The sequence below is a fragment of the Acartia tonsa genome, chromosome 5 (assembly GCF_053477335.1).
Source record: "Acartia tonsa isolate MP-2025a chromosome 5, ASM5347733v1, whole genome shotgun sequence".
Lineage (NCBI taxonomy): Eukaryota > Metazoa > Arthropoda > Copepoda > Calanoida > Acartiidae > Acartia > Acartia tonsa.
In genome coordinates, this window is record NC_137264.1 from 52,492,600 (window position 1) to 52,519,686 (window position 27,087).

Sequence of the window (27,087 nt, forward strand, 5' to 3'; positions counted from 1 at the left end):
CCGTTATTTTTGTTTTTTCTATATGGCCCTTTTTTAATGTTTAACTCTAAGCAGATTTAATAATTAAACTAATGTGATCTAACACCATTTATATTTATTTTTTCGTAGCAGACAAATCATTATTTTTTCTAGAATTGTCTGCTTCTAAAATTTCCGCCAATTGGTGATTGGTTGATACAAAACAAGCCCAAATCACAGAACACTATTGGTTTAGAACGGTAGCCAATATGAGCCGTCCGCCAGTAAGGTCATTAAATTAGGCAAATGGTAAAAGTTGCATGATCCCTTTCAAAACCAGGCCGAGACCTAATTTATGGCCAGGTTTCCTATCCCTTATCCCTGAATCCTCCTAGGAATAAGCTTAATATGGATTACACCTCAACTATAGATTTGTATAAAATTGATATACTTTTATAGATTCACAAATATTGCCCCCGACCTCCCCCAAAAATGCCTATTAATTTAAAGAGTTGCCTGTTTTTAAAAGCTTTTTTCGTTATTTTTTTTTTAGTAAATGATAAATAAAAAAGATGTTTTTAAAATTTTATTTTCCTTTCAAATACATATTTTGATATAAGTTAACTGTCAGACAAAAATAAAACAAATTATGGAAGATTTCATTTAGAAAAATAGTCATAATATAATAAATTTTAATTCATATAAAAATAATAAAAAATATATATACATAGAAAGATCATTTAAAATTGCACTCTTTAAAAGAAATGTTATTGTTAAAATTTTGAGCATTTTTTTTTTTTAAATTACATAATACATATTTATAATGATAAATTACAATAACAAAAATAAATTTACAAATACTGAATATTTCTTCTGAAGTGAGGGAAAGCTTCTCTGTAAATTACAATGAGGTCAAATCAGCTGATCTAAACAAAAGAAAAGGTAAAATGAAATTTACATTTTTTTTGCGTCTGAAAGGTTTCGTGATTTTTAAACTGTAAGATTTTGAAATCTTGCCTTTCTTAATTATTCATAAATAAGGTTTTTATAAAGGAATTTTGGTTTAAATAGGATTTTAAAAAAAATAAAGGAGCATGAGAACTGTGCCCACAGAGCGTAGACCCTGTCCAGATTTTGTATTAGGTTTTAAATCAGCTAATAGCGTCGGAAATATAAACACAGCCAAGTCCATACAATAGAACAGAACAGAAAGCAATTTGCTAGCAGACAAAAGGGTATCCACTACTGGGTCTGGATAGTTGTCTCGATTTTACATCGATACTTTTACATTTATTTGTTAAGTAAATTGATTTCCTGGGAATAAGGACCTCCGCAGGGAATATAGGCTAGGTGTAGAACGTGGGAGCAATTCCGTGGGAATGGAACCCTTTTTCCAGTAAAGCTTTCAAACCGATTAATATCCGCTGGATTAGAACCGGTTCTCAGCAATACTGAAAAAATCATGTATAGCATCGCATTACAGACAATTTTCAACGATTTTATTATCATTTGTTAGCCCGGGACTGCGGCCTCTCGATTTTAATCTTATAATATTTCCTTCTATTCGCGGAAAGCTGTCTATAATACGATGCGATACATTACTATTATCACACTTACTTTCTCCATCCCTTATTGTCAATGCCTCCAGTCCTAATGTCAGCTCCCCGCCTCCTTATTAGCCGTCCGTTAGCCAACGCCTCATAACCAAAGTCGGCCGTTGTTTCGCCCCTCTCATAAGCTCTGAAATAATAGACAATTGCCGTAAAGGTAATGTTTAATTTGTTATCATATATAAATTCAATTTTCTGGTATTGTAGGTTTCGTGACATCGCCTCTTAGGGGGCGTTTCGTCGTATTTCAACAGTAGCTTTTGATAGGTTATTTTAAGTTAGGTTAGGTAAATGTTAATGAATGCTCCGCATGGTTAAGCCGTTGGCATGACAAAATTTGTCTTTGTAAAAGGTATGTAAAAGCTTGCCAAAGGATATATTTTGAGGGTAGATCAATCAAAGAAAAATTAATTTTCCCCTTTTTTTTAATTCAGGGATAAATTTTGAAGAAAAAGTGAATTATCCATAGAAAATTTAGGATCCACTGCATTTCACGGTAAAATATTGCTGGTAAGGAATATTTCCAAAAATCTATGAATTTTAAAGGCTGCTAGCGGCCAAACAGCTGAACGTACAGATCATGCCCGCACACTGTTTTAAGCAGCATAAGAAGGCCTACAAATAATCTGGAATAGCCATAAATCAATAATGCATAATTATCTGGCAGTGCAGAGAAATGCGCGAAAAAGACCAATTTTACGCGTTTTTTCTTCAGTGAAGCTTTCCCTGTGCATTTTTGGATCTTGGCTATTTCAGATTATTTGTAGGCCTTCTTATGCCGCTTAAAATGGTGTGCAGGTATGATCTGTACGTTCAGCCGTTTGGCAGCTAGCAGCCTTTTAAATTCATAGATTTTTGGAAATATTCCTTACCAGCAATATTTTACCGTGAACTGCAGTAGATCCAAAATTAAAGTTTGTTAGATATTAGAATCTGACCTAAGGTACAAAAACAGTTCCTTTATAAGTAATCAGTTTTGTAATTTCATGGAAAATTAATGAAAATATGAAAATTTGGATGTTGGTTTTTGATATGTATGGAAGCCATAAAATCAATAGAAAAATTACTTTTTTCCCTAATTTGTAAGTTTAATTGTTTTCAATTAACTTTTTAAAAAGGGATTTGTGCTGTGCATTGATTATAACTTTTTCTGTTTACATATTTTTAGTATTTTTATTAGTTTTCCTTGAAATAGAAAGATATTACAAAACTGATTACTTGGGCTTGTAAAGGAACTGTTTTAGTTTCTCTAGTCGAAAAAGGTCCGTTTGAAAGCATTTTTGTTATGGCCAAATACGTGATCGAACATACAAAAAACTTTAGTAGATACGCTACTCAAAAATCTTACTTGAAAGCATTAGCTCTCCATTCATTGGTGTGTCTATATGACTCCTCGAGAACGTCCATACTTCCATCCTTGTCTGTAGGCTGACCAGAGTTGAACCATTTCATCACCACGTAGATGATCATCACAATTGGGACGGACAGGATGCAGAACATGGCGATAAACCAGCCGATTCCGTTGGCCCATCCTAAAGTTATAAAAAAAGGTTTTTTGATAATTTTTATTACTAGTGGTGTCAGGAAATGGGTGAAGGTCCCTACCAATCCTATAATGGGTCATCTCAAAAAACGCCTATCCCAGAAAACGCATATATAAAAAAACACCTTTTAAAGTAAACGCATAATATATGTCTAAAAAAGTTTTCGCCCAACGAAAGAGACAAATTTAATGGTTTACTAAATATTGGGTACCATTATAGATAACAATCAAATTAGATTATACTTCTGATAAATTGATGTACGTCCCCAATGTTGATAAACATTAAAATTAGTGGTTGAAACGTTTAAACACTCAACTTATTAAACCAACCAATCAAAATTCACTGAAGTCCCAAAGTTAGCAACCCAGCGAAAAAGAAAACTTTATTATAAAACTTTGGGGACTAGCCCGATATCCCCTCCCGCCCTGTCCAATACAATGTCCTCTCCCCAAATATAAATCTAACCTGGATATTCATAGTCTCCCTTGGTGAATGGTTTATAGCTGGCCCAGTCAATCAACAGGATAACAACAATGATGAGGGGAGAGACAACCATGTAGAAGGTGGCCAGGAAGTATTTCACATACTTGTTGTTCAACCACGTGGCACTATAATATAATATGTTTTAAAAGCGAAGTTACCTTACAATTATTTAAGAGTAATCGTGTCTGTCTGTCCGTTATATTATTATTATTTTTGATGATTTCTTTAATTCTATATTACATCTGGAATTTTAAGTCACCCTATAAGTTTAGTTAAATAGAGTTTCTTTTGAATAAAAAAATATATATTAGTACAGTTTTGTGCTTTTCTGTATTGTAAAAAAATAAAGGTTTCATGGTTTTCCACCTTTGATAAAGATTTAAATTTAAATTATTTGATTCTTTGAAAATTAAACATTTACTTAAAGAATTTTTAAGTTAAAAATATTGCTTTTTTCTTAGATAACAGTGCATTTTTAGATCACTCTTTCCTTAATATTTTCCATTATCTAAAGCGTCGCTACTCTAATATTGTTTGTCCTCGTGTCTTACTTACTTGGTCATTTCTACGAGATCATCAATGAAGTTTGAATAACCATAGACCCAAGAAAGTAGGATTAGTTCTGTAGCTCCAATAAATAGGTAGGGCCATACAGCGGCATAATTATCCAGTAGGTCCAATAGATATCTAGAAAGAAAGATGGTTATTAAACTTTTATAGAATATAGATAGATAAATAAATAGACATATGGCTAGACACAGATAGATATCAGGTAGATAGATAGTTGGCTAAATACAGATAAATAGATAGACAGATAGATGGGTAGTTAGATAGATATAAATAGACGAGGGTAGAACACCGATAAATCAAACAATACAAATACAAGTTGCTACATAGATTGACAGATTGAGGGATAGATAGAAGGACAGAAATATAGATAGATAGATAGATAGATAGATAGATAGATAGATAGACAGATGGATAGTTATATATCCTTACCCTCCGCCAGGACATGTGAGAGGTAGACCACAGAGAAATCCAACAATACAAACTCCTGCTGTTTAATAGATAGATAGATTGAGAGATTGATAGATAGATATCCTTACCCTCCGCCAGGGCATGTGAGAGGTAGACCACAGATAAATCCATCAATACAAATTCCTGCTGTTTAACAGATAGATAGATTGAGAGATAGATAGACAGACAGATAGATAGATAGATATCCTTACCCTCCGCCAGGACATGTGAGAGGTAGACCACAGATAAATCCAACAATACAAACTCCTGCTGTTTAATAGATAGATAGATTGAGAGATAGATAGATAGATAGTTAGATATCCTTACCCTCCGCCAGGACATGTGAGAGGTAGACCACAAATGAATCCAACAATACAAACACAGGCTGCAACACAGATAGATAGATTGAGAGAAAGATAGACAGACAGCTAGATAGATAGATAGATAGATGGATAGATAGTCAGATAGATAGATAGATATATAGATAGATAGATAGATAGATAGATAGTCAGATAGATAGATAGATATCCTTACCCTCCGCCAGGGCATGTGAGAGGAAGACCACAAATGAATCCAACAATACAAACTCCAGCTACAACATACATCTTCTTGTTTCTCAATCTAAAAAAAACAAATTCATAATAAAAATCATTAAATTGGAATAAATCTTAGAGGAAAATAAAAACTTTCTTTTGGTATTATTTTAATCAACATTTAAAGCAAGGGGTTTTAAATATTCCATTAATTGCATTGTTGATAAAACTTCTAGCCTGGCATTGAACAATACAATATTCAAAATAATTTATTACTTACTTTGGTTGATAATCTAAAACGCCAGTAAGGATAGTTTCTACAATTGCAAACTGGGAATCCAAACCTATAAATAAACAATTTTACTTGTCATCTACAATACAAAGTAGAATGATGTCTGTCCGTCCGTCTGTCTGTCCGTCCCTTAGGATCTCGGATACCACTGAACCGATCGGATTCTACTCTTCAGGGAATATACCTACTGGTCCTGTGGTGGTTTTAGGCTATTTTCTTGGGGGGTGGGACACCCCCAATCCCCCCAAAAATGAAAAAAATCTCCCCTAATTTTTTTTTAAATTATTTAAAATTAGTGGTGGAGTGGGGGCTTCTTATCAAGTACTTAATTTTTTTTTTTAATTATTTAAAATTTGTGGTGGAGTGGGGGCTTCTCATGAGGTACTTAATTTTTTAAAAATTATTTAAAATTTGTGGGTGCATCTCCAGAGGTAATTATTATTTTTCTTTAATTACCTCTTGTGGCAAAGCCCCTAGAGGCTAGGGGCGAAGCCGCTAGTATATATATAAAAGAATGATGAAAATCCGCTAAAAATGGGAAAGATGAGCTACCTTTTTTTGGGACCTCTGTTTTAAAGTTCCTTTGGACTACACAAAAACAGTAGAGCATTCAAAATTTAATTTGTGGAAGATCTAAGCACTACATATTTTATGCAATTACCCAATGTATTTTTAAAGCGAAGCTTTTCAATAATTAGGGTCAGTCCGTCACGGTTAGCTATTTACATTAATTTTGGCATGTTAGAATTATCCTATTGTTTTCAAACTTTGCATGGTGATTCCTATCAATAACTGTACCTAAAGTGAACAACATAAGGAAGAAAAGAATGGCCCAGAGGGTGGGCAGAGGTAGTTTTGTCACCAGATCTGGATACGCTACGAAGGCCAGACCTGTGCCGCTCCTAAACAAAAGTTTTAAAACAAACTGACAATTCAATCAGCTACCTTCTCTGTATCATAATTGGTTAGGAATGAATTTAAGGTATGGGACATTAGACTGTAAACATCTTGATATCTAAAACAAACTTTCAACAGTTTTAATCTACAGAAGGGGGTAATTTTGGCTATCATAATTTAAGATATACATCAACCAATCGTCTAGGAAAAAAACTCAAGACATCTAAAGACATTTGCATTACATTAAAATAATAAAAGGGAAAAGACAAATCATTTTCTTGCACAGTTAGGACTTACATAAAAAGGTCTTAAGATCAAAGTATTGTATGTCTGTTTAACACTGAAAAAGTATCGTGCTGGCTTAACTTAAAATAGCTTAAAACATGCCAAGCAAAAAAATAGAAGCTTTCAATCAATTTAGATGATACAATTTTTTAAATATTTTAAAATCAGAGGAAGTAACTTGGCTATAATTGACTTATTTCAACTTACGTGGCTACGTCTTCAACATCTAGTCCAATCTGTTTAGCCATGAATCCAAGAACTGAGAAAATGGCAAATCCAGCCACGAAAGAGGTACTGCAATTTCCGATACATACAATTAGGGTGTCCCTAAAAATATTACTTTAATTAGAATGGCTCAAAATAAAATTTAATATTATTAGTATGATACACACAATTAGGGGCTACAAAAGTAAAAAAATATTATTATATAGTCCCAAAACATAAAATTAAAGAAGTATTTTATGTCAGCATAAATATAAAAGGAATAAATTTAGGCAATGAAAATAGCACGTTGAGAGAGCTCGCAAAATAACAATAAAATATATCGCCTGTAAACTATGTTTTCTTGGCTACTATAAAAGATAATTGTGAGGGAAATAAAAAAATAAAAGAAGTTACCTTAAAATATTATTATTGAATTGATTGTAGCTCGCCAATGTGATAAGACCACCGCCAGCTACAGACAACGAGAAAAAGATCTGACCGGCCGCAGCAACCCACACCTGCGGGGGAAAAAAGAGGATAAGGTATAATCCTATTAGATAAAGTAGTAAGCTTTATTTTTGTCTGTAGCGAAGGATCTCATTAAGCGCTGAATCCAATTAGATCTTCTTTACAGTGAATATTAATATAGGTCCAAGGAGGGTTTTTGACTATTTGGGGTAGAATATCTTCACCCTCCCAATAAAATCTTACTCCCCTCACATTTTAAGTGCCCCTAGAGGCTTCTAAAGGCGTAGTCGATAGTATTATAACAGTTTATTATGAAACCTGTCAATAGCCAAACTAAGAGTAAAAGTAAAATCTTGCAAATGAACTAAATAAAAGTCAACTTAATATTTCCAGTCTTATAAATGAAAATTAAGATTGAAATATCTAGAGTTGAATGCCACCTAGTGGCATAAATATTAACTAAAACTACCTTTATATTTGCCAGCTTTGAATAAGTATCATGAACCAGATAATACTCTAAAATGCCACCTAGTGATATAAATATTAACTAAATTTACCTCTATATTTGCCAGCTTTGTAGTATCAGGAACAAGATAGAAGTAAATACCGTCAGAAGCACCGTCAAGAGTTACAGCTCTGAAAAAAAATCAATGAAAAGAAGTTGTATCAACTTTTTTTTTTATAGCTAGCCGGTTCTTTTAGTAAGTAGTAGATGTAAAATTTTTCATAGAATTCAGATATGCAATCGGTTTTTTTGTAGACCTCTTATTTTTTAAGTAATTTAAGTTTTTTAAAAAAATAATTAAGTCGGTTTTAAGGTACTAAAACGCAACAAAATAAAAGAAGAAAATGGTCAGTAAGAACAAAAATAGTAAGATCTTTAATTTGACACCTTACTTTTAAAATTCTGTTGAGTAATTATTGAAAAAATCTATTTTTTTAACCTCGGTATAATAAAAACTTTAGACCTAAATATTTTCTCAAACAGACATAAAAAACATGGGTTCATATATACCATTAGAATCAGAAAAATATTACGAATCCATTGTAAGCAAAATTGAAAAAAATTTAAAAATTAAAAAATTACAGAAATGGCCAATTATTTTTTTTGTTCAGACAACACTATTGTCTTACCTTTTTTACCCCCTCTTTACCCCCTCTTTACCCCCTTCCCATTTTTATACTCAATTGAAGAATTAAGACGTTGCCTGTACAACATAATATGATATTTTCATATAATTCCTTTTATTGTAGTTTATATACTATATTGTAAACTTTTTTTTTCAATTTTGCTTACAATGGATTCGTAATATTTTTCTGATTCTAATGGTATATATGAACCCATATTTTTTTATTTGTGAAATAATAAAATTAAGTTCAAAGTTTTTATTCTCGTGGGTTTAAAAAAATCGATTTTTTCAATAATTACCTGACAGAATTGAAAAAGTAAGGTGTCAAATTAAAGATCTTACTATTTTTGTTCATAATGACCATTTTCTTTCTTTTTTTTGTTGCATTTTAGTACCTTAAAATCGACTTAATTTTTTTTTTTTTAAACTTAAATTACTTAAAAAATAAGAGGTCTACAAAAAAACCGATTGCATATCTGAATTCTATGAAAAATTTTACATCTACTACTTACTAAAAGAACCGGCTAGCTATAAAAAAAATAGTTGATACACCTTCTTTCAACAATAATAGCAGGATGACTGTTTATTAAGGTAACTGTACAAAATTATTATAAATAAAGAATTATTGTTTTATTATTGACCTATTTACTTTTGAAAGTCGAATTTCCATTGTCATGCAAACGCATCTAGAGGCCTCTTGTGGCACTTTAAAATAATTTCTATGTCAGTGTAGACTTCTAGAGGCAATTAAAAATATTTTTTTTTTGTATAAAATGTTTTCTACGCCAGTAGCGGTCTCTAGTGGTTCTTGAAAATATTTTGTGTTATTTCTTTTCTAAATTATAGGGGCGCTTTCTCTTGGGAGGGTGGAAGTACCCTCCCCCCCAAAATAGATATAAACCATCCCAGGACCTATAAAGACACAGATTTATTATACCAGATTAAACACATTTCTCGTATTCATGCGAAACCGATTAATATCCAGTGTATTGTAACCGGTTCTCAGACATCCGAAAAAAAACTATGTCTAGCATTATATTATATTCAGTTTTCTACATATATAAAATTGTACATTTTATATATTCGCGGAAAGCTGTTTATAATACGATGCAAGAAATAACTATTATTTACCTGATAAGTAGAATGATGAGAACTAGGTATGGGAAGGTGGCAGTCACGTAAACAACTTTTCCACTGGATTTAATACCCTAAAACAATAACATTTCTTAAAGTTATATTATGTTAATTTACATAAGTGGTAATTTGGTTTATTGTAATTGTAGCTTCACTTAAATGTATAGTTCATATAGTCTAATCTATAGATCTCTGGCAATACCTTTAATTGACAATAATTGACGTCATAAAAATACTAAAAGGGAGGAATAAAAATAAACCCTAAAAAAGGAATTACTCTGACGTATTTTTATGGAGTCACACATGACACTTTCACGTATTGACATGTCAGATGTAAAGTAGTAGCTGCGCTACTACAAATCTGTACCTTAACCAGGCAGAGGAATATAATGATCCATGCACAGAGGAGGGAGAGGGCCAGGGCCCAATCCGGAGTTCCAAAGTGCTCGGGTTCGATACTGGCAGCTTCCTAAATAAAAAATAATATTTTTGATAGAATGTTGATAATTGAGCCTCATAATTAACCCCCTTGTCTATCTATTTTTTACTCTTTAACTTGCTTTGTACTCCAGTCTGTCTGTCTGAATTATAATTTTCTTGGCTTCTTTTCAAGATAGAAGCTTCCGCTTTTTTATCCTTCCCTCCGTCAAAGTATGTAATATTTTTAGCTTCCGTTAAAAATAGAAGATTAGTTACAATTTTTGTTCAGACTTTTCTAAATAATTGGGCTTGTCTGTCCGTTTGTATGTTTGCTTACTAATGTTTTTGTAACAAATAGTTGTGAAAAAAATGACCAACTTTCAGAAACAGAAATAATTTTCTAATTACTCATTAAAAACGTGCTGAATAAAATCCATAGAAAAGTTTTTTTTTAAAAAACTAAGCGAAGCTCAGAAACGTTAGGACAAACGAACATTAACACTTGTATAGTGTCAGAACTCAATAATCAGAATATAAATGTATGAAAGTCGAACGAAAAAATAATGTAAGTAAATCTGATGAAAAACTGCTTAAATGCAGGATATTGTTATAAACATACTTACATTTTTAGGACTTAATTATAAAGACGATTCGCTTATAACAATGTACTTTGTTGTTCTAGGAATCGGTATTCCAAAAATCAGACTAATCGGATAATTTTATCACATAAAAATTGGCTGTTAAAAAAGTTAAAAATCAACATGTTTAAAATGGACGTACGGACTTTCTGGTAACGATTATAGAGTTGCTTTGCTTTCTAACTCGTACCTAATTCCTATAGAAATCATCATGCAAAGTTTAAAATCGATAGGACAATTTTAACATGCCTAAATTAACGAAAAGAGCTATCCGTTACGTACGGACGGACCTACCCTAATTATAGAAAAGCTTCGCTTTTAACATTAGTAACCTTAAGATTAAAGTAAAAGAATAGAGGGGACACGAGCTATATGTAACTTGGTTCATGGGGTGGGGATTTTGGGCCGTCTTTAAATATCATCCAATAGCATCGGAAATATTAACACAGCAAAGTCGCTACATTAGATCAGAAAGCAATTTGCAAGCAGACGAAAAAGGTCCTCAGCAATTAGTATCTGGGTTATACATCTATACTTATACATTTATTACCTTGAGTACAGAAATCTTGAGATATTACCTTGAGTACAGAAATCTTGAGATATTACCTTGAGTACAGAAATCTTGAGATAATACCTTGAGAACAGAAATCTTGAGATATTACCTTGAGTACAGAAATCTTGAGATATTACCTTGAGAACAGAAATCTTGAGATATTACCTTGAGTACAGAAATCTTGAGATATTACCTTGAGTACAGAAATCTTGAGATATTACCTTGAGAACAGAAATCTTGAGATATTACCTTGAGAACAGAAATCTTGAGATATTACCTTGAGTACAGAAATCTTGAGATATTGGCTACTGGATGAGTCTCTCTTTCCAACTGGCAAATCAAATGGCTTCAAAATACTAAAAAAAAAAATATTTCAATAATAAAATAACTCGTACAGAACCCGCCCCCCTTTATTTGAAGTAAATTGAAACAAAGAGAAAAGTTTGTTTGTTTTTACTTGTCTGTCTATCGTTTGACGCATCTACTGTTTGTCTGTTTAGCGTTTGTCGCATCTACTGTTTGTCTGTCTATCGTTTGACGCATCTACTGTTTGTCTGTCTATCGTTTGACGCATCTACTGTTTGTCTGTTTAGCGTTTGTCGCATCTACTGTTTGTCTGTCTATCGTTTGACGCATCTACTGTTTGTCTGTCTATCGTTTGACGCATCTACTGTTTGTCTGTTTAGCGTTTGTCGCATCTATTGTTTGTCTGTCTATCGTTTGACGCATCTACTGTTTGACGTAGTACCGTTTATACTTCGGGTTAGGTTATATTAAGTTTTGGCCAGAGCCCTCCGAAGAGCAGGGGTTAAGGAATAGAAATAAAACCTCTGTAGCAACTTATTTTCAATTTGTTTTAAAACAGTGCACTTTAAGGGCATGCCCCAAAAAACAGCTTGAAAATAAAAGTCGCTTTAGATCTACCACCAATTAATTAACTTAATTATTTGATCAAACGGAAGTGTCTAAAAAAAATCAGCCATATGACGTCATAAAAAAAGGGATGAGAGGGGAAAAGGGAAAAAGACAGGGATAATCCCACATTTTTATGACGTCACATGGCTGATTTTTGAGACACTTGGTAAAGCTTCATCAACGTTTAAGAACTTATTTATGAAAAAAGAGAAACTGTATGCAGGGCTCGGCAGTCGCCTGTAAGCCTCACAGAAATCTACGTTCTACAATTTTAAAAATCATGAAGTCTAAATCTGACCCAAACATGGAAATCTTCTTTTCCAAAAAATGTCAAAGCATCAATTTGGGTTTCAATTGAGCCTTAGTCGTGGATGACGCTCGGCTGCCGAGCCTTGACATCAATTGCCTAAAAATTCGTAAAATCTGTCTTAAAACTCTGTATTTTTTACACCTATTGAGATAAAAAAAAAACTTGAAAATATTTGTACCTGGCTTCAGTTGCATTTTCATTACAGAATGTGGCATTAGTGTACCAACAGTCAGCCTACAATACATATATTTGTTTATTTATTAAAAAAGAAAATAATTATAAACCTTCCCGGGACTTATGAGAAGCTACTCTGTAAAGGAGAACTCGATCGGTTCAGCGGTTAGCGAGATCCTTCGCTACAAACAAACAGACAGACAGACAGACAAACAAACAAACCGACAGACATCGTTCTACTTTGTATTATAGATAGATAAGTAAATGCATTAATATAAGGTATATTTTAGAATATAAAAATGATACATTTAGATAAAATTTTGACTAGTGTAATAATTTATAGGAAGCCTGTAGGGAAAAAATCAGTTTGTAAATGAACACAGTAATAGTGTCTGACTATAAATTTTAGCATTGGTCAATAACGGCCTCTCATTGGATAATTTTTTTTTGTTACGTCATAATCAGTCAGACACTATTACTGTGTTCTTTGTAATTTAACGACAAAACATTAGTTTCCTTATTTTGTACCTAGCAAATGTATAGTCATATATAAACTGAATTTTTTTTAGAGATTTTGACTAAGAAATGTTTTTTTATTGTAAAAATGTAATAAGTTACTGGCATTCTAACTCTGTTCCCAATATAAGCTCATAATTTTGCTTCTAGAAGGTGAACTTTAATATTCAAAATTCGGATCTACTGCAGTTCACGGTAAAATATTGCTGGTAACGAATATTGCTGAAAATCTATGAATTTTAAAGGCTGCTAGCTGCCAAACGGCTGAACGTACAGATCATACCCGCACACCATTTTAAGCGGTATAAGAAGGCCTACAAATAATCTGAAATAGCCAAGATCCAATGATGTACAGGGAAAGCTCCACTGAAGAAAAAGCGCGTAAAATAGGCCTTTTTCGCGCATTTCTCTGCACTGCGAGATAATTATGTATTATTTATTTATGGCTATTCCAGATTATTTGTAGGCCTTCTTATGCCGCTTAAAACAGTGTTCGGGCATGATGTGTACGTTCAGCCGTTTGGCAGCTAGCAGCCTTTTAAATTCATAGATTTTTAGCAATATTCGTTACCAGCAATATTTTACCGTGAACTGCAGTAGATCCCAAAATTCTTATAAGAGCGTTAGAATTTTTCGAAAATATATTCAACTCCCGAAAAAGTCATTCTAAAATGTTTATATCTTTTTTGTTATTGAAGCTGGAGGCTTCAAATTTAGGGTACTGGGTCTAATTCTGTCAGTATTTTAGAAGTTAAAGCGACGTATTTGCGACAGCCTTCCTTTAGAGGTACAATAGTTTGTCTTCAGTTAAAATATACTTCCATTTAAGCAAACGTTCAATACTTGTGAAAGCTAACTGTATTTTACTTGGACAGAAGTATATGTAAAGATTAAAAAAAAATATATTACCTTATAAGTAGTTTCATTGGGATGTTTCAGCTCTTTTGTGTGTTTATACCTGAGAAATTAAATATACTAAAAATTTCTAAAAAAGAGAGAGGTAGTTTTATGTGTATTTGTATTTAACTTTATGTCTAGTTGGGTTAGGTTATATTAGGTACAGGGTAGCCCTGCGTAGTAGGGGCATCGAAGGTATAATAGGTCCCATTGGGCTAGGGCCGCTATGGGTTAGATAAGGGATAGATTTTTTTCAGAAATGAGCATTTTGAGTGAATGCACCGAATATTTCAACTGAAATGAAATTGAAGCATGGATGACGACCTTTATAAAAGCGCACCTTCAAAATGGAAGGATAAACAAACATTAACACTTGTAGAGTGTATATACTTAATAAGCAGAATAATAATGCAAAAGTCTAAACAAAATTGTAAGTATATTTGTTGCAAAACTGCTCAAATACATGATTCTGTTTAAGGACATGCTTACATTTTAGGACTTATAGGATTATAGAGATGCTTCGCTTATTACATTGTACTTTGTTGTAATAGGAATCGGTATTCCAAAAATCCTAACATACAAAAATTTGTTGTCAAAAAAGTAAAAAATCTGCATTTTTTAAATGGTTAGAGTCGTACCCAACTGATATAGGAATCATCATTCTAAGGTTGAAATTAACAAAAAGAGCTAAACGTTACGGACGGGCAGACTGACCGTAATTATAGAAAAGCTTCGCTTTAAAAAAATGCTTACCATAGTGCCTTGTTACTCATAATATCGTTCAAGAAAGCTGGCTCGTTTGTACAATTCCTAAACATTAAAAATATAAGTAAGAAAAAGTCTGTCTAATCCTATCCTATAATATAAAGTAGTAAGGTATTTTCTATCTGCCAAAGATCTCGGAAATGGCTCGTTCGAGTGAGTAATTCTTTTCAAGATAGGTTTATACGTTTCTTTGAGTGGTTTTCGGCTATTTTCCTGACATATCCGTCCTCCCCTAGAGGCTAGGGGCGCAGCAACTATCCTTATACTAAAGCAACAGGATGTCTGTTTGTCTGTGTGTTTGTACAAAGGATCTCGCAAACCGCTGAACCGATCGGGTTCTCCTTAACAGGGTAGCTTCTCATAAGTCCCGAGAAGGTTTATAACTATTTGGGGGATGGTATCATCAACCTCACAACATAAATTGCCAATAGAAAAAATTTACCCCCCCCTCCAAAACAGAACACAGTAATAGTGTCTGACTGATTACGACGTAACAAAAAAAAATTAGCCAATGAGAGGCCACTATAAATTTTACCATTGGTCAATAACGGCCTCTCATTGGCTAATTTTTCTTTTGTTACGTCATAATCAGTCAGACACTATTACGGTGTTCTCCAAAACATTTTTAAAAAATTTTTTTAACAAAAATTAAAAATGGGGTAAGTCATCTCCCCCCCCCCCCAAAAAAAAAATGGTTTTACTTTTTCTTTTAAAATCTAAAGTAATAAATTGGGTTATAAAATTCAACCTTCCTCTAGTGCCTCTAAGGGCGTAGCAGCTAGTCATATCTATAATACAAAGTAGAACGATGTCTGTCTGTCCGTCTGTCCGTCTGACCGTCTGTCCGTCCGTCTGTCTGTCTGTCCCTTAAGATCTCGGTAACCACTGAACCGATCGGATTCTACTCTTCAGGGTATCTACCTATTGGTCCTGTGGTGGTTTTAAGCTATTTTCTCGGGGGGTGGGACACCCCCAACCCCCCCAAAAACCAAAAAATCCCCCCCCATTTTTTTTTTTTTGAAGGGGATTTCCATGGTCCTTTATGGTCTCTCGCAATAATTTTTTTTTATCACCTCTTGGGCAAAGCCCCTAGAGGCTAGGGGCGAAGCCGCTAGTACATATATAAAGTAGTAAGCTTATTTAGTCAATAGCGAAGGATCTCACTAACCACTGAACCAATATGGTTCTCCTTTACAGTGAAGATACAGATAGAACAATTGAAGGTTTGTAATTATTTTTAGGGAGGTTATCTCAACCTTTCAAAGACAAATCGCCCCTATAAAGAAATGAAAACATTTTCCTTTCCTTTTAAAATCAAAATTGAAAGTAAAAGGTCGACTTCCTCCCACATTCCAGTTTTTTAAGTGTCTTGAAATATAAATTTAATATTTGAACAAAAAAATGTACTTAATACAACTAGAAATACTTAAAAATTCACTTTACAAATGTCTGAAATTGTCTTTGTGAAAAAACGTATTTAACGCAATAATTGAAATAAAAATAATATTTCATAAAATTTTTCCATTGTCATCTAAAACTGAGTGTTGAGCAGGATATCCGGTCATTTTCAATATCCGGCCGGATTCCGGATATTAAAACTACCCGGATACAGGATATCCGGCTGATTTTTAATGCCGGATATCCGTTTATCCGGTAATTTGCCGGATATCCGTTGGCCAGATATCCGGCCTTAGAAATCAACCGGATATCCGGCCCAACCCTAGTTTCTTCTGAAGGAGACTAGATCAAAAATTAATTTTCTCCCAACCCTTAACCCAATATTTATCATGTGTTAAAAATTAGGAGATAAGATTGATTTGCCAGCTCTTGTCTTATCTCTGTATCCCTGGAAAATAGTACGTTACACCACCTGTTTCTAGCATACAGTAGTATGTTCTATAAACATTTTATTCTCTTACTATCTGTATTGTATTTAGAGAGAGAGAGAGAGAGAGAGAGAGAGAGAGAGAGAGAGAGAGAGAGAGAGAGAGAGAGAGAGAGAGAGAGAGAGAGAGAGAGAGAGAGAGAGAGAGAGAGAGAGAGAGAGAGAGAGAGAGAGAGAGAGAGAGAGAGAGAGAGAGAGGACACTAGAATATTTATTACACTAGTCCCCAAAGTTTTATAATAACGTTTTCTCATTCGTTGGCTTATCAACCTTGTTAATTTTGACTGGTTGGCTCATTAATTTGAGTGTTCAAACTTTTCAACCAATAATTTGAATTTACAGAAGAGGTAATTTAATGTATCATCATTTGGGATGTACAATAATGTTTGTCCATTGTCTTTTCCCTAAAATCCCGCTCTGTCTGTCTGCCTCTCAGTTTGTCTGTGTGTTTATGTATGTATTTCTATAGATTTAGAAGGTTATTCAACATGCAACCTGTGTTCCTTAAAGCTAATAATCTTCCATTTTCTGCCCGTCTGTCTGTATTTCTATATAACGTCTGTTTTCTGCATAATTTGTTTTTCATTATGGAATTTTTAGATATTAAAGTGCAGGTACATCTTCCACCTACTTTTGTACCTTGACGTTAACGGTTCGAAATCTTTCTAAACATGATTGGTTGATATTTAAAATGACAAGGCCACGTATGCGTTTAAGACCGACTAACAGAAATACCAACCAAAGCGGTTGGCTTATAGAGAAGCCTCTCTGCTAAAAATGACCAAACAATTTTGTAGATTTGCTTGTGATAATAATTGATTTGGTTAAAAGATTTCTTACAGCGCGGCGTTTACGCTTCGATGAAAAATATACAGTCATTCTAAGCATAAGAAATGCCTTGGTCAAAAACTGGCGCAACTCATTAGTTTCCAGACAAAGTCCATGCAATCAAAGGGTTAGATGCCTGCAATAGTTAAGAAGATAGGGCCATGGGACCAATTAAAAAGTTCTGTTCTACTACATTGTAAATAACCATACTACCGTACCAGGTAGGGAGGGGACATTGGACTGTTTTCTAAATTAGTCCCCAACTAGTTACATTTTCTTATTCGTTGGTTTAACAACTTTGGGGATTTTTATTGGATTTTGATTGGTTGGTTCATTCAGTTGAGTGTCTAAATATTTCAACCACTAATTTTAATCTACAGAAGGATGTGCACCAATTACCGTCTATTGTCTTATCCCTTTAGAACCCTGTCTACTACTACTAACTTATTACCTATTGATGTATACAAGATCTGAAGTATTTTTTCTTTGCTCCACACAGTCGGTATACTCGGCAATGGAGAAACAAACTTAATAAAAAGAATAGTTATTTCTCGCATCGAATTACAAACAGCTTTCCGCGGATATAGAATGTACAATTATGAGATTAAAACTGGTTTTAATCTAATGATTGTATATTTTTATATTCGTAGAAAGCTGGATATAATACGATGTTAGACATAGTTTTTTTTCGTATGGATGAGAACCGGTTCCTATTCACCGGATTCGAATGAATACGAGAATAATTATTATTCAATTATGACATGCAAATAAGGACAATTTTGGAAGCTCTTTGAAAAAATGACGTCATACAATGCAAATGACAAGTGATAGGCCAATACACAGACTAAATTACCAATGGCAGACCAGTATACATTTTAATTGGCCAATGGTAAGCCAGTATGACGTCATTTTTATAGGAACAATAAAAAGCTTCACATATGAAGTGTATATAAATAAAGCAAAAGTATGTATGATGGAATGATAATAGTAAAAAAATCAGGCAAATAATAGTAAATAAAAATAGTTATTCATTGATACGCAGCAAACTTTCAATTAGATTTAATTAAATAAAAGGGAATAGTGTATCCATTCGAAAAAAATCGAATAGGGCTTAGTTTTAAAGAAGGATAGATAAACAGACATACATCAATAAAAGGTGGAAAAAAACTTACATTGATCATTAAAATTATTGGAACAGTCTTGCCATGGCAGGTGGGAGGTGAAGCTGGCAAACAAGTAGTAAATTGTCCAGGCTAGGGTTTAATTCATATTTTCATTTTCATACTTATCATAAATAGTTTGGCAGTTTTCTCAATATTACACCTGGACCAGGGATAAACCTCCTAGGGATAGGGTCCCGCAGGGTAAGAGCCTAGCCTACTGTAAGGACTTGAAATAAGTTTTAAAATAAGAATGTTGAGGGGTCGGTTTTCAAGATATATAGTTGAGTGAAAGCAAGGACTATTATATTCTAAAGAATTCACTAGCGTGATAAATAAAGCTGTATTTTCATAAAGATGGATGAATGAATTTTAAGAAACCTTGGCTCATGGAAAGAAAACGATGTAGCGGATTTCGTCAAATTTTCATGTTAGCTTTTGATAGGTTATTTTAGGTTAGGTTACTTTAGATAAATGTTGGTGATTGTCCCGCAGGGTTAAAGCCACCCACAGGGGCTATAAATAGGAAAAAAGCTACTGTGAAAATACGACGAAATCTGCTACTTAGTTTTCTTTACATGATTCAAAAACTTTATATATTTTTTATAATATATCTATGTTTTTTACAATTATAAATGCACAAATAAACTAGGCAGAACTATAGTAAATTTTCTATATATACTTTGCCATAAGCAAAATTATTATTTTTTTTAATGAAAATATTTGCATTCCTATGATCATGTTGTAGTACAGACCAACAAAGGACTGGGCAACAAAGTTTGCAATTCCAAGACCCTGAAAATAATAATATCTATAATACAAAGTAGAACGATGTCTGTCCATCTGTCCGTCTGAGCGCCTGTCCGTCTTTCTGTCCGTCCCTTAAGATCTCGGTAACCACTGAAACGATCGGATTCTACTCTTCAGGGTATCTACCTGTGGTGGTTTTAAGCTATTTTCTTGGGGGGTGGGACACCCCCAACCCCCCCAAAAAACAAAAAATCCAACCCCATTTTTTTTTTGCTGAAGATTTCCTTTGTCCGTTATTTTTTTTGTAGAAGATTTCCTTGGTCCTTTTTTTTAAGGAGATTTCCATGGTCCTTTACGATTTTCGCCTTTTTTTTATCACCTCTTGGGGCAAAGCCCCTAGAGGCTAGGGACGCTAGTTCTTTATAATACAAGAGAGGTAGGCGTGCTGTACCATATATTTCACTAGTCCCCAAAGTTTTGGAAGGAAACAAAGTTGCGGGTTTCGTTATGTTTTCAAAGTAGCTTTCCTCCTATTTCTAGCCCCCGCAGGGGGCTCTAACCCTGCGATGCAATCACCTAACCTAACCTATAATAACCTTTGTATCAATACGACGAAACCCACAACTTCATTTTCTTCACACGACCCAAAGTTTTATAACTCTTTTTGAATATCTAGATACAAATCTTTTATCCTTCGCGATAAAAAAAAGACTGAAACAAAGACAAAATATAATATTAATACAATCACGCAACCTACCTATTGATCAACCATAATTTTTAATCTATTTATCACTTGTAAGACTTTAAAAATGGTTTTTGATGCTTCTATGCCAGGCACGTGACAATAATAGTATAAGAAGGGTGCAAACATTACCGCGAATTTTTCAGTAAAAGGCCATGTAATTAAAGGGTGAGTTGCCGGTATAATGCATGATTGATTATACACAAAAATATGACCATGTCTTTGTAAGAGCGAAGCTTTTCTATAATTAGGGTAGGTCCGTCCGTACGTCCGTCAGAGATAGATAGCTTTTATTCGTTAATTTAGGCATGTTAGAATTGTCCTATCGATTTTAAACTTTGCATGATGATTCCTGTAGTAGTTAGGTACGATTTGGAAAGCATAGCAACTCTATAATCATTACCAGAATGTCCGTACGTTCATTTTAAACATGTTGATTTTCTACTTTTTTAACAACAAATTTTTATGTGATCTAATTATCAGTTTGATCTGATTTTTGGTATGTTGATTCCTGGGACAACAAAGAACGATATTATAAGCGAAGCAACCCTATAATCAAGTCCTAAAATGTAAGTATGTCAATAGACATTATCCTGTATCAAGCAGTTTTTCAACAAATTTACTTACAATTTTGCTTTGACTCTTAGACTTTTACATTCTGATTTTTCAGTTCAGACACTATACAAGTGTTAATGTCTGTTTGTCCTACCGTCTCAGTGCTTCGCTTTTATGGATGTTGTCATCCTTGTTTGGTTATATCTATCTATCTATCTACATATATGACAAACCTTAAACATAGGAGAGATATTAGAATAGACAGTAACTGGTCCCATGGCTGAGTATTGGTTATATCTATCTATCTATCTATCTATATTACAAACCTTAAACATAGGAGATATATTAGAATAAACAGTAACTGGTCCCATAGCTGAGTATTGGTTATATCTATCTATCTATCTATATTACAAACCTTAAACATAGGAGATATATTAGAATAAACAGTAACTGGTCCCATAGCTGAGTATTGGTTATATCTATCTATCTATCTATCTATATTACAAACCTTAAACATAGGAGATATATTAGAATAAACAGTAACTGGTCCCATGGCTGAGTATTGGTTATATCTATCTATCTATCTATCTATATGACAAACCTTAAACATAGGAGAGATATTAGAATAGACAGTAACTGGTCCCATAGCTGAGTATTGGCCAATAGTCAGTTCCAACAAGAAGCAGGGAAATCCTAAAAAGATAATAGTTATTTCTCGTATCGCATTATAAACGGCTTTCCGCGGATATAGAATGTACCGGCTAAAAAAACTAGTTTTAATCTTGTGATTGTACATTTCTATATTCGTAGAAAGCTGGATATAATACGATGCTAGACATAGTTTTTTCGTATGGATGAGAACCGGTTCCTATCCACCGGATTCGAATGAATACGAGAAATAATATTAAATATTATTTTCATTTTATCATACATTTATCAAGGAAGAAAGATCGGGAAAGAAGGGGACATTGGGCTGTTTGTGTTTATTACTCGTTATAAACAAAAACACAATTAATTTTTAAATAACTATAATTATATTTAATTGTAATATTACTCAATTGAATTTATTAATCTATTTTCAAATTTAGTACTGTAGATTTTTACTTTTAAGAGTAAGATAAGTAGGGGCATAGTTATAAAAAAATACTATACCTATAAATAGTAACATAAGAAAGTAAGGTACAAGAAAGACTCCACCCCTATATTAAAAACTAAGTATCTACTATACCTATGAATAACAACATAAGAAAGTAAGGTACAAGAAAGACTCCACCACTATATTAAAAACTAAGTATCTACTATACCTATGAATAGTAACATAAGAAAGTGAGGTACAAGAAAGACTCCACCCCTATATTAAAAACTAAGTATCTACTATACCTATGAATAACAAAATAAGAAAGTAAGGTACAAGAAAGACTCCACCCCTATATTAAAAACTATGTATCTACTATACCTATGAATAGTAACATAAGAAAGTAAGATACAAGGAAGACTCCACCCCTATATTAAAAACTATGTATCTACTATACCTATGAATAACAACATAAGAAAGTAAGGTACAAGAAATGCTCCTCCTCTATATTAAAAACTATGTATCTGCTATACCTATGAATAACAACATAAGAAAGTAAGGTACAAGAAAGACTCCACCCCTATATTAAAAACTATGTATCTACTATACCTATGAATAGTAACATAAGAAAGTAAGGTACAAGAAAGACTCCACCCCTATATTAAAAACTATGTATCTACTATACCTATGAATAACAACATAAGAAAGTAAGGTACAAGAAAGACTCCACCCCTATATTAAATACTATGTATCTACTATACCTATAAATAACAACATAAGAAAGTAAGGTACAAGAAAGACTCCACCCCTATATTAAAAACTATGTATCTACTATACCTATGAATAGTAACATAAGAAAGTAAGGTACAAGAAAGACTCCACCCCTATATTAAAAACTATGTATCTACTATACCTATGAATAACAACATAAGAAAGTAAGGTACAAGAAAGACTCCACCCCTATATTAAAAACTAAGTATCTACTATACCTATGAATAACAACATAAGAAAGTAAGGTACAAGAAAGACTCCACCCCTATATTAAAAACTAAGTATCTACTATACCTATGAATAGTAAAATAAGAAAGTAAGGTACAAGAAAGACTCCACCCCTATATTAAAAACTAAGTATCTACTATACCTATGAATAACAACATAAGAAAGTAAGGTACAAGAAAGACTCCACCCCTATATTAAAAACTAAGTATCTACTATACCTATGAATAGTAACATAAGAAAGTAAGGTACAAGAAAGACTCCACCCCTACATTAAAAACTATATATCTACTATACCTCTGAATAACATCATAAGAAAGTAAGGTACAAGAAAGACTCCACCCCTATATTAAAAACTATGTATCTACTATACCTATGAATAGTAACATAAGAAAGTAAGGTACAAGAAAGACTCCACCCCTAGATTAATAACTAAGTATCTACTATACCTATGAATAACAACATAAGAAAGTAAGGTACAAGAAATGCTCCTCCTCCATATTTAAAACACAGGTATGGAAACCGCCAGACATTACCAAGACCTGAAAGTAAAACAATTTTTAAAATAAAGATCTATTAGTTATTAATCACATTGTCTTATAGACAGCTTGCTGTGGATATTAAAATGAAAAAGAAAAAGAAAAACAGTTTTGTTAGCACCTAGGGGCACGGGGTACCAAAAATAATATGATTTTTATTTCAATAATCGTGGAAAATTGTTTTTAATACAATGTTATACAGGATTTTTTTCAGTATGGCTAAAAACTGGTTATAATCCAGCGGAACTGGTTCTAATCCAGCGGATATCAATCGGTTAAGAATCCATACTGGAAATTATATTTGTCCTTAAAAATATTGATAAGATTTTTTTCTTTTTTATGAAAATTCCCTTTTTTCATATACATTTGTAATTCTCTTTAAAGAAGGTGTATAAACTTTTTTACTTTTTATTTAAGATAGCTAGCCGGTTCTTTTAGTAAGTAGTAGATGTAAAATTTTTCATAGAATTCAGATATGCAATCGGTTTTTTTGTAGACCTCTTATTTTTTAAGTAATTTAAGTTTTTTTTTTTAAATTAAGTCGATTTTAAGGTACTAAAACGCAACAAAAAAAAAGGAAAATTTTTCATAGAATTCAGATATGCAATCGGTTTTTTTGTAGACCTCTTATTTTTTAAGTAATTTAAGTTTTTTTTTTAAAAATTAAGTCGATTTTAAGGTACTAAAACGCAACAAAAAAAAAGGAAAAAAATGGCCATTATGAACAAAAATAGTAAGATCTTTAATTTGACACCTTACTTTTTGAATTTTGTCAGTTAATTATTGAAAAAATTGATTTTTTTAAACCCACGAGAATAAAAACTTTGAACTTAATTTTATCATTTCACAGGTAAAAAAAATATGGGTTCATATATACCTTTAGAATCAGAAAAATATTACGAATCCATTGTAAGAAAAAAAGTAAAAAAATACAAAATGAAAAAATAGCCTATTGTATTTTGTTGTACAGGCAACACTTTCGTCATCCCCTAGTTACCCCCTCTTTACCCCCTTCCCATTTTTATTCTCAATTCAAAAAATAAGGTGGTTGCCTGTATAATATAATATAATATTTGTATATAATTCCTTTTATTGTAGTTTATAAACTACATTGTAAACTTTTTATTTCAATTTTGCTTAGAATGGATTTGTAATATTTTTCTCATTCTAACAGTATATATAACGCCTATTTCTTATGTCTTGGTAATGATAAAATTTAGTTCAAAGTTTTTATTCTCGTGGGTTTAAAAAAATCGTTTTTTTCAATAATTACTTGACAGAATTGAAAAAGTAAGGTGTCAAATTAAAGATCTTACTATTTTTGTTCATAATGGCCATTTTCTTTTTCTTTTTTGTTGCATTTTAGTACCTTAAAATCGACTTATTTTTTTTTTTAAACTTAAATTACTTAAAAAATAAGAGGTCTACAAAAAAAACCGATTGCATATCTGAATTCTATGAAAAATTTTACATCTACTACTTACTAAAAGAACCGGCTAGCTATCTTAAATAAAAAGTAAAAAAGTTGATACACCTTCTTTTGAACTAGGAAACACTAACTAACTGATGGACAGCCGAACAAATCGATTTATAAAATAGCTTCGCTTTTTACTAGTAGCGGATGTTTATAGCAATTTTCCAAAAATGTATAACAAAAATGTATTGATCAATTTTAAGAATTAGAATAAGCAAAAAGATTGCCTTTAAATAGTGAATAAAATTATATAAACAAGTAAGATTTTGTACACAATTAACATTCTTGCAGATCAAACAGTAAATAATAAAAAAATTAAACTGAAGAAGTCTCTGTTTTTTGTAGAGTATGAATAATAAAAAATACTTCAGGCTATTTCGAATGTAAAAAAAAGGTCGCTGTCTCTGTATTATTTCAATAGCGGATGCACTCCTAGCATTTGAAGGAGTAATGAAAGAAGGAAAATAGCTTAAAACCAAAATTATATACAAAAATTAAATAGCCTATAACCATCCAGGGACCTATAAGAAACTTCCATAAAATGGAGAAGTCTATCAGTTCGTTGGTTATCGAACGAAATCATAAGCTACAGACAAAAAACCCATACTAGTTTATATAATAGGATGACGATGTTTTATTGACAGATGGACGTACGAACGTACAGACATACCCTAATTTGTGTAGCTACGCTATTTTCAAGAAGGCAGGAAGAAACAACAACAAAATGTTTTTTTGTAGTAAAAAAATTTCTTGGAATTTTGTGGCATGAGCCAACTTAATTTGTAAAGATTATCCATAAATAATTAAATGTAGATATAATTCTTAAAAGCGAAGCTGTTCCACATTTTAGATAGGTCCGACCGTAAATACCAAATTTTAAATATTTTCTGTACTTAGTCCATATCAGGGAGAAGGAGACACTAATAATGCCGTTTAATACACTAGTCCCCAAAGTTTTATAATAATGTTTGTACTTATTCGTTGGCTTATTATTGTCTTATCCCTTTAGATCCACGGGTCCATATGCGATATGAGAAAAACTGCGGCTTAACCAGTTAAATTTTCTTCACATATTTATATTTTCTCAATTTTACATTTTTGACTATAATCCTTAAACATGAATTTTCACTCGAAATTTTAACAAGAACGATAATGACTGGTAAAAGGGAGAAAGATGGTCGGAGAGTAGCAAGAGAGAGAGAGAGAGAGAGAGATAGAGAGAGAGATAGAGAGAGAGAAAGAGAGAGAGAGAGAGAGAGAGAGAGAGAAAGAGAGAGATAAAGGAAGATAGCCTTACCGACAGAATGATAAACAAGGTCGCTTATAGAGTAGCTTCATTAAAAAAACTAAATTCAAATACCAGGAATCTTATAATTATGTTAATGAGATATCTAATTAGATAATCCAGCAATTAAAAAAACACATTAAAAGTGACAAGTAAAATTTTTAAAACTTTTATATAGTTGAAATTATTTTTTTCCAGGTTTCCTGCACATTTTTAAAAAAAAAAACTTCGAAAAAAATAGACTAAAACTTTCCACACACCAAAACAAACCATTTCTGAACATGTATATATTTCTTTTAAATTGTTTTCGAGATCCTAATGGAAACAAGAACTTATCTTTATCAGAATCTTAAAAATCTGCAACATTAGCCTCTAGAGGCCCTGTTAGGGGGGTGGGGCGAGATATATTTGATTGCCATGTAAGGCATAACTCAATTATACAAGCTATTACTAAAAAACCTTTACCAACAAGCTTTTTAAATTAGACTTTTAATAAGGTTATTTATATATATTCAAAATAATTTATAACAAAATAAAATATTTATTATTTGATCCAAAAATGTTTAAAATGAATAAAAATTATAAATTCAAACCAGTAATAACCAAAAAAGGGAGGACACTTTTTAAGCATTTAGGAAACTGCAATATGACAATAAAACATTTGACATAACGGATCTATGACTTAAAAGTACACTAAAATGAAGATTTAAATTTAAATAACAAGTAAGACAATATTTTCCTTAATTTTGAAATGGTACTTTATTGTAAAACTAGCGGCTACGCCCCAAGAGGCCTCTAGTGGCACTTTAAATGTTTTTGTTTGTTAAAGTTAATTTTTTTTATGTACGATACCACCTTATTTGACGTTGAAGTCTCCCAGATTTTAAGAAAATTTTCAATTTTTTTGTCATTTCTTTTGGGAGGGTGGTAGTACCCTCCCCCAAAATAGTTATAAACCTTCCCGGGACTTATGAGAAGCTACCCTGTTAAGGAGAACCCGATCGGTTCAGCGGTTAGCGAGATCCTTCGGTACAGACACACAGACAGACACACAG

General features: G+C 32.5%; 1 protein-coding gene across 6 annotated transcripts in view; it reads right to left on the reverse strand.

Moving 5' to 3' along the window:
- Positions 1-531: 531 nt before the first annotated feature.
- LOC145319820 (sodium-dependent proline transporter-like) overlaps positions 532-27,087 on the reverse strand; it is a 50,831-nt gene continuing 24,275 nt past the window's right edge. For 3 of the 6 annotated variants that reach the window (XM_080162180.1, XM_080162178.1, XM_080162179.1), the window contains 22 exons: positions 23,184-23,276; positions 21,265-21,356; positions 19,348-19,411; positions 18,629-18,709; positions 17,908-17,983; positions 14,732-14,788; positions 13,991-14,039; positions 12,570-12,625; positions 11,444-11,522; positions 9,923-10,024; positions 9,553-9,629; positions 7,849-7,927; positions 7,238-7,341; positions 6,827-6,946; positions 6,236-6,339; positions 5,426-5,489; positions 5,147-5,233; positions 4,151-4,282; positions 3,578-3,720; positions 2,917-3,100; positions 1,576-1,698; positions 532-884 (listed from right to left, as the gene is read on the reverse strand). In XM_080162180.1, the coding sequence (XP_080018306.1) occupies positions 860-884; positions 1,576-1,698; positions 2,917-3,100; positions 3,578-3,720; positions 4,151-4,282; positions 5,147-5,233; positions 5,426-5,489; positions 6,236-6,339; positions 6,827-6,946; positions 7,238-7,341; positions 7,849-7,927; positions 9,553-9,629; positions 9,923-10,024; positions 11,444-11,522; positions 12,570-12,625; positions 13,991-14,039; positions 14,732-14,788; positions 17,908-17,983; positions 18,629-18,709; positions 19,348-19,411; positions 21,265-21,356; positions 23,184-23,276 (1,991 nt within the window). In that variant the 3' untranslated portion in view covers positions 532-859. Of the gene's footprint in view, positions 885-1,575; positions 1,699-2,916; positions 3,101-3,577; positions 3,721-4,150; positions 4,283-5,146; positions 5,234-5,425; positions 5,490-6,235; positions 6,340-6,826; positions 6,947-7,237; positions 7,342-7,848; positions 7,928-9,552; positions 9,630-9,922; positions 10,025-11,443; positions 11,523-12,569; positions 12,626-13,990; positions 14,040-14,731; positions 14,789-17,907; positions 17,984-18,628; positions 18,710-19,347; positions 19,412-21,264; positions 21,357-21,891; positions 21,932-22,195; positions 22,256-22,347; positions 22,379-23,183; positions 23,277-27,087 lie in introns of those variants that run through there. The other 3 variants (XM_080162183.1, XM_080162182.1, XM_080162181.1) reach the window with 3 other exon arrangements.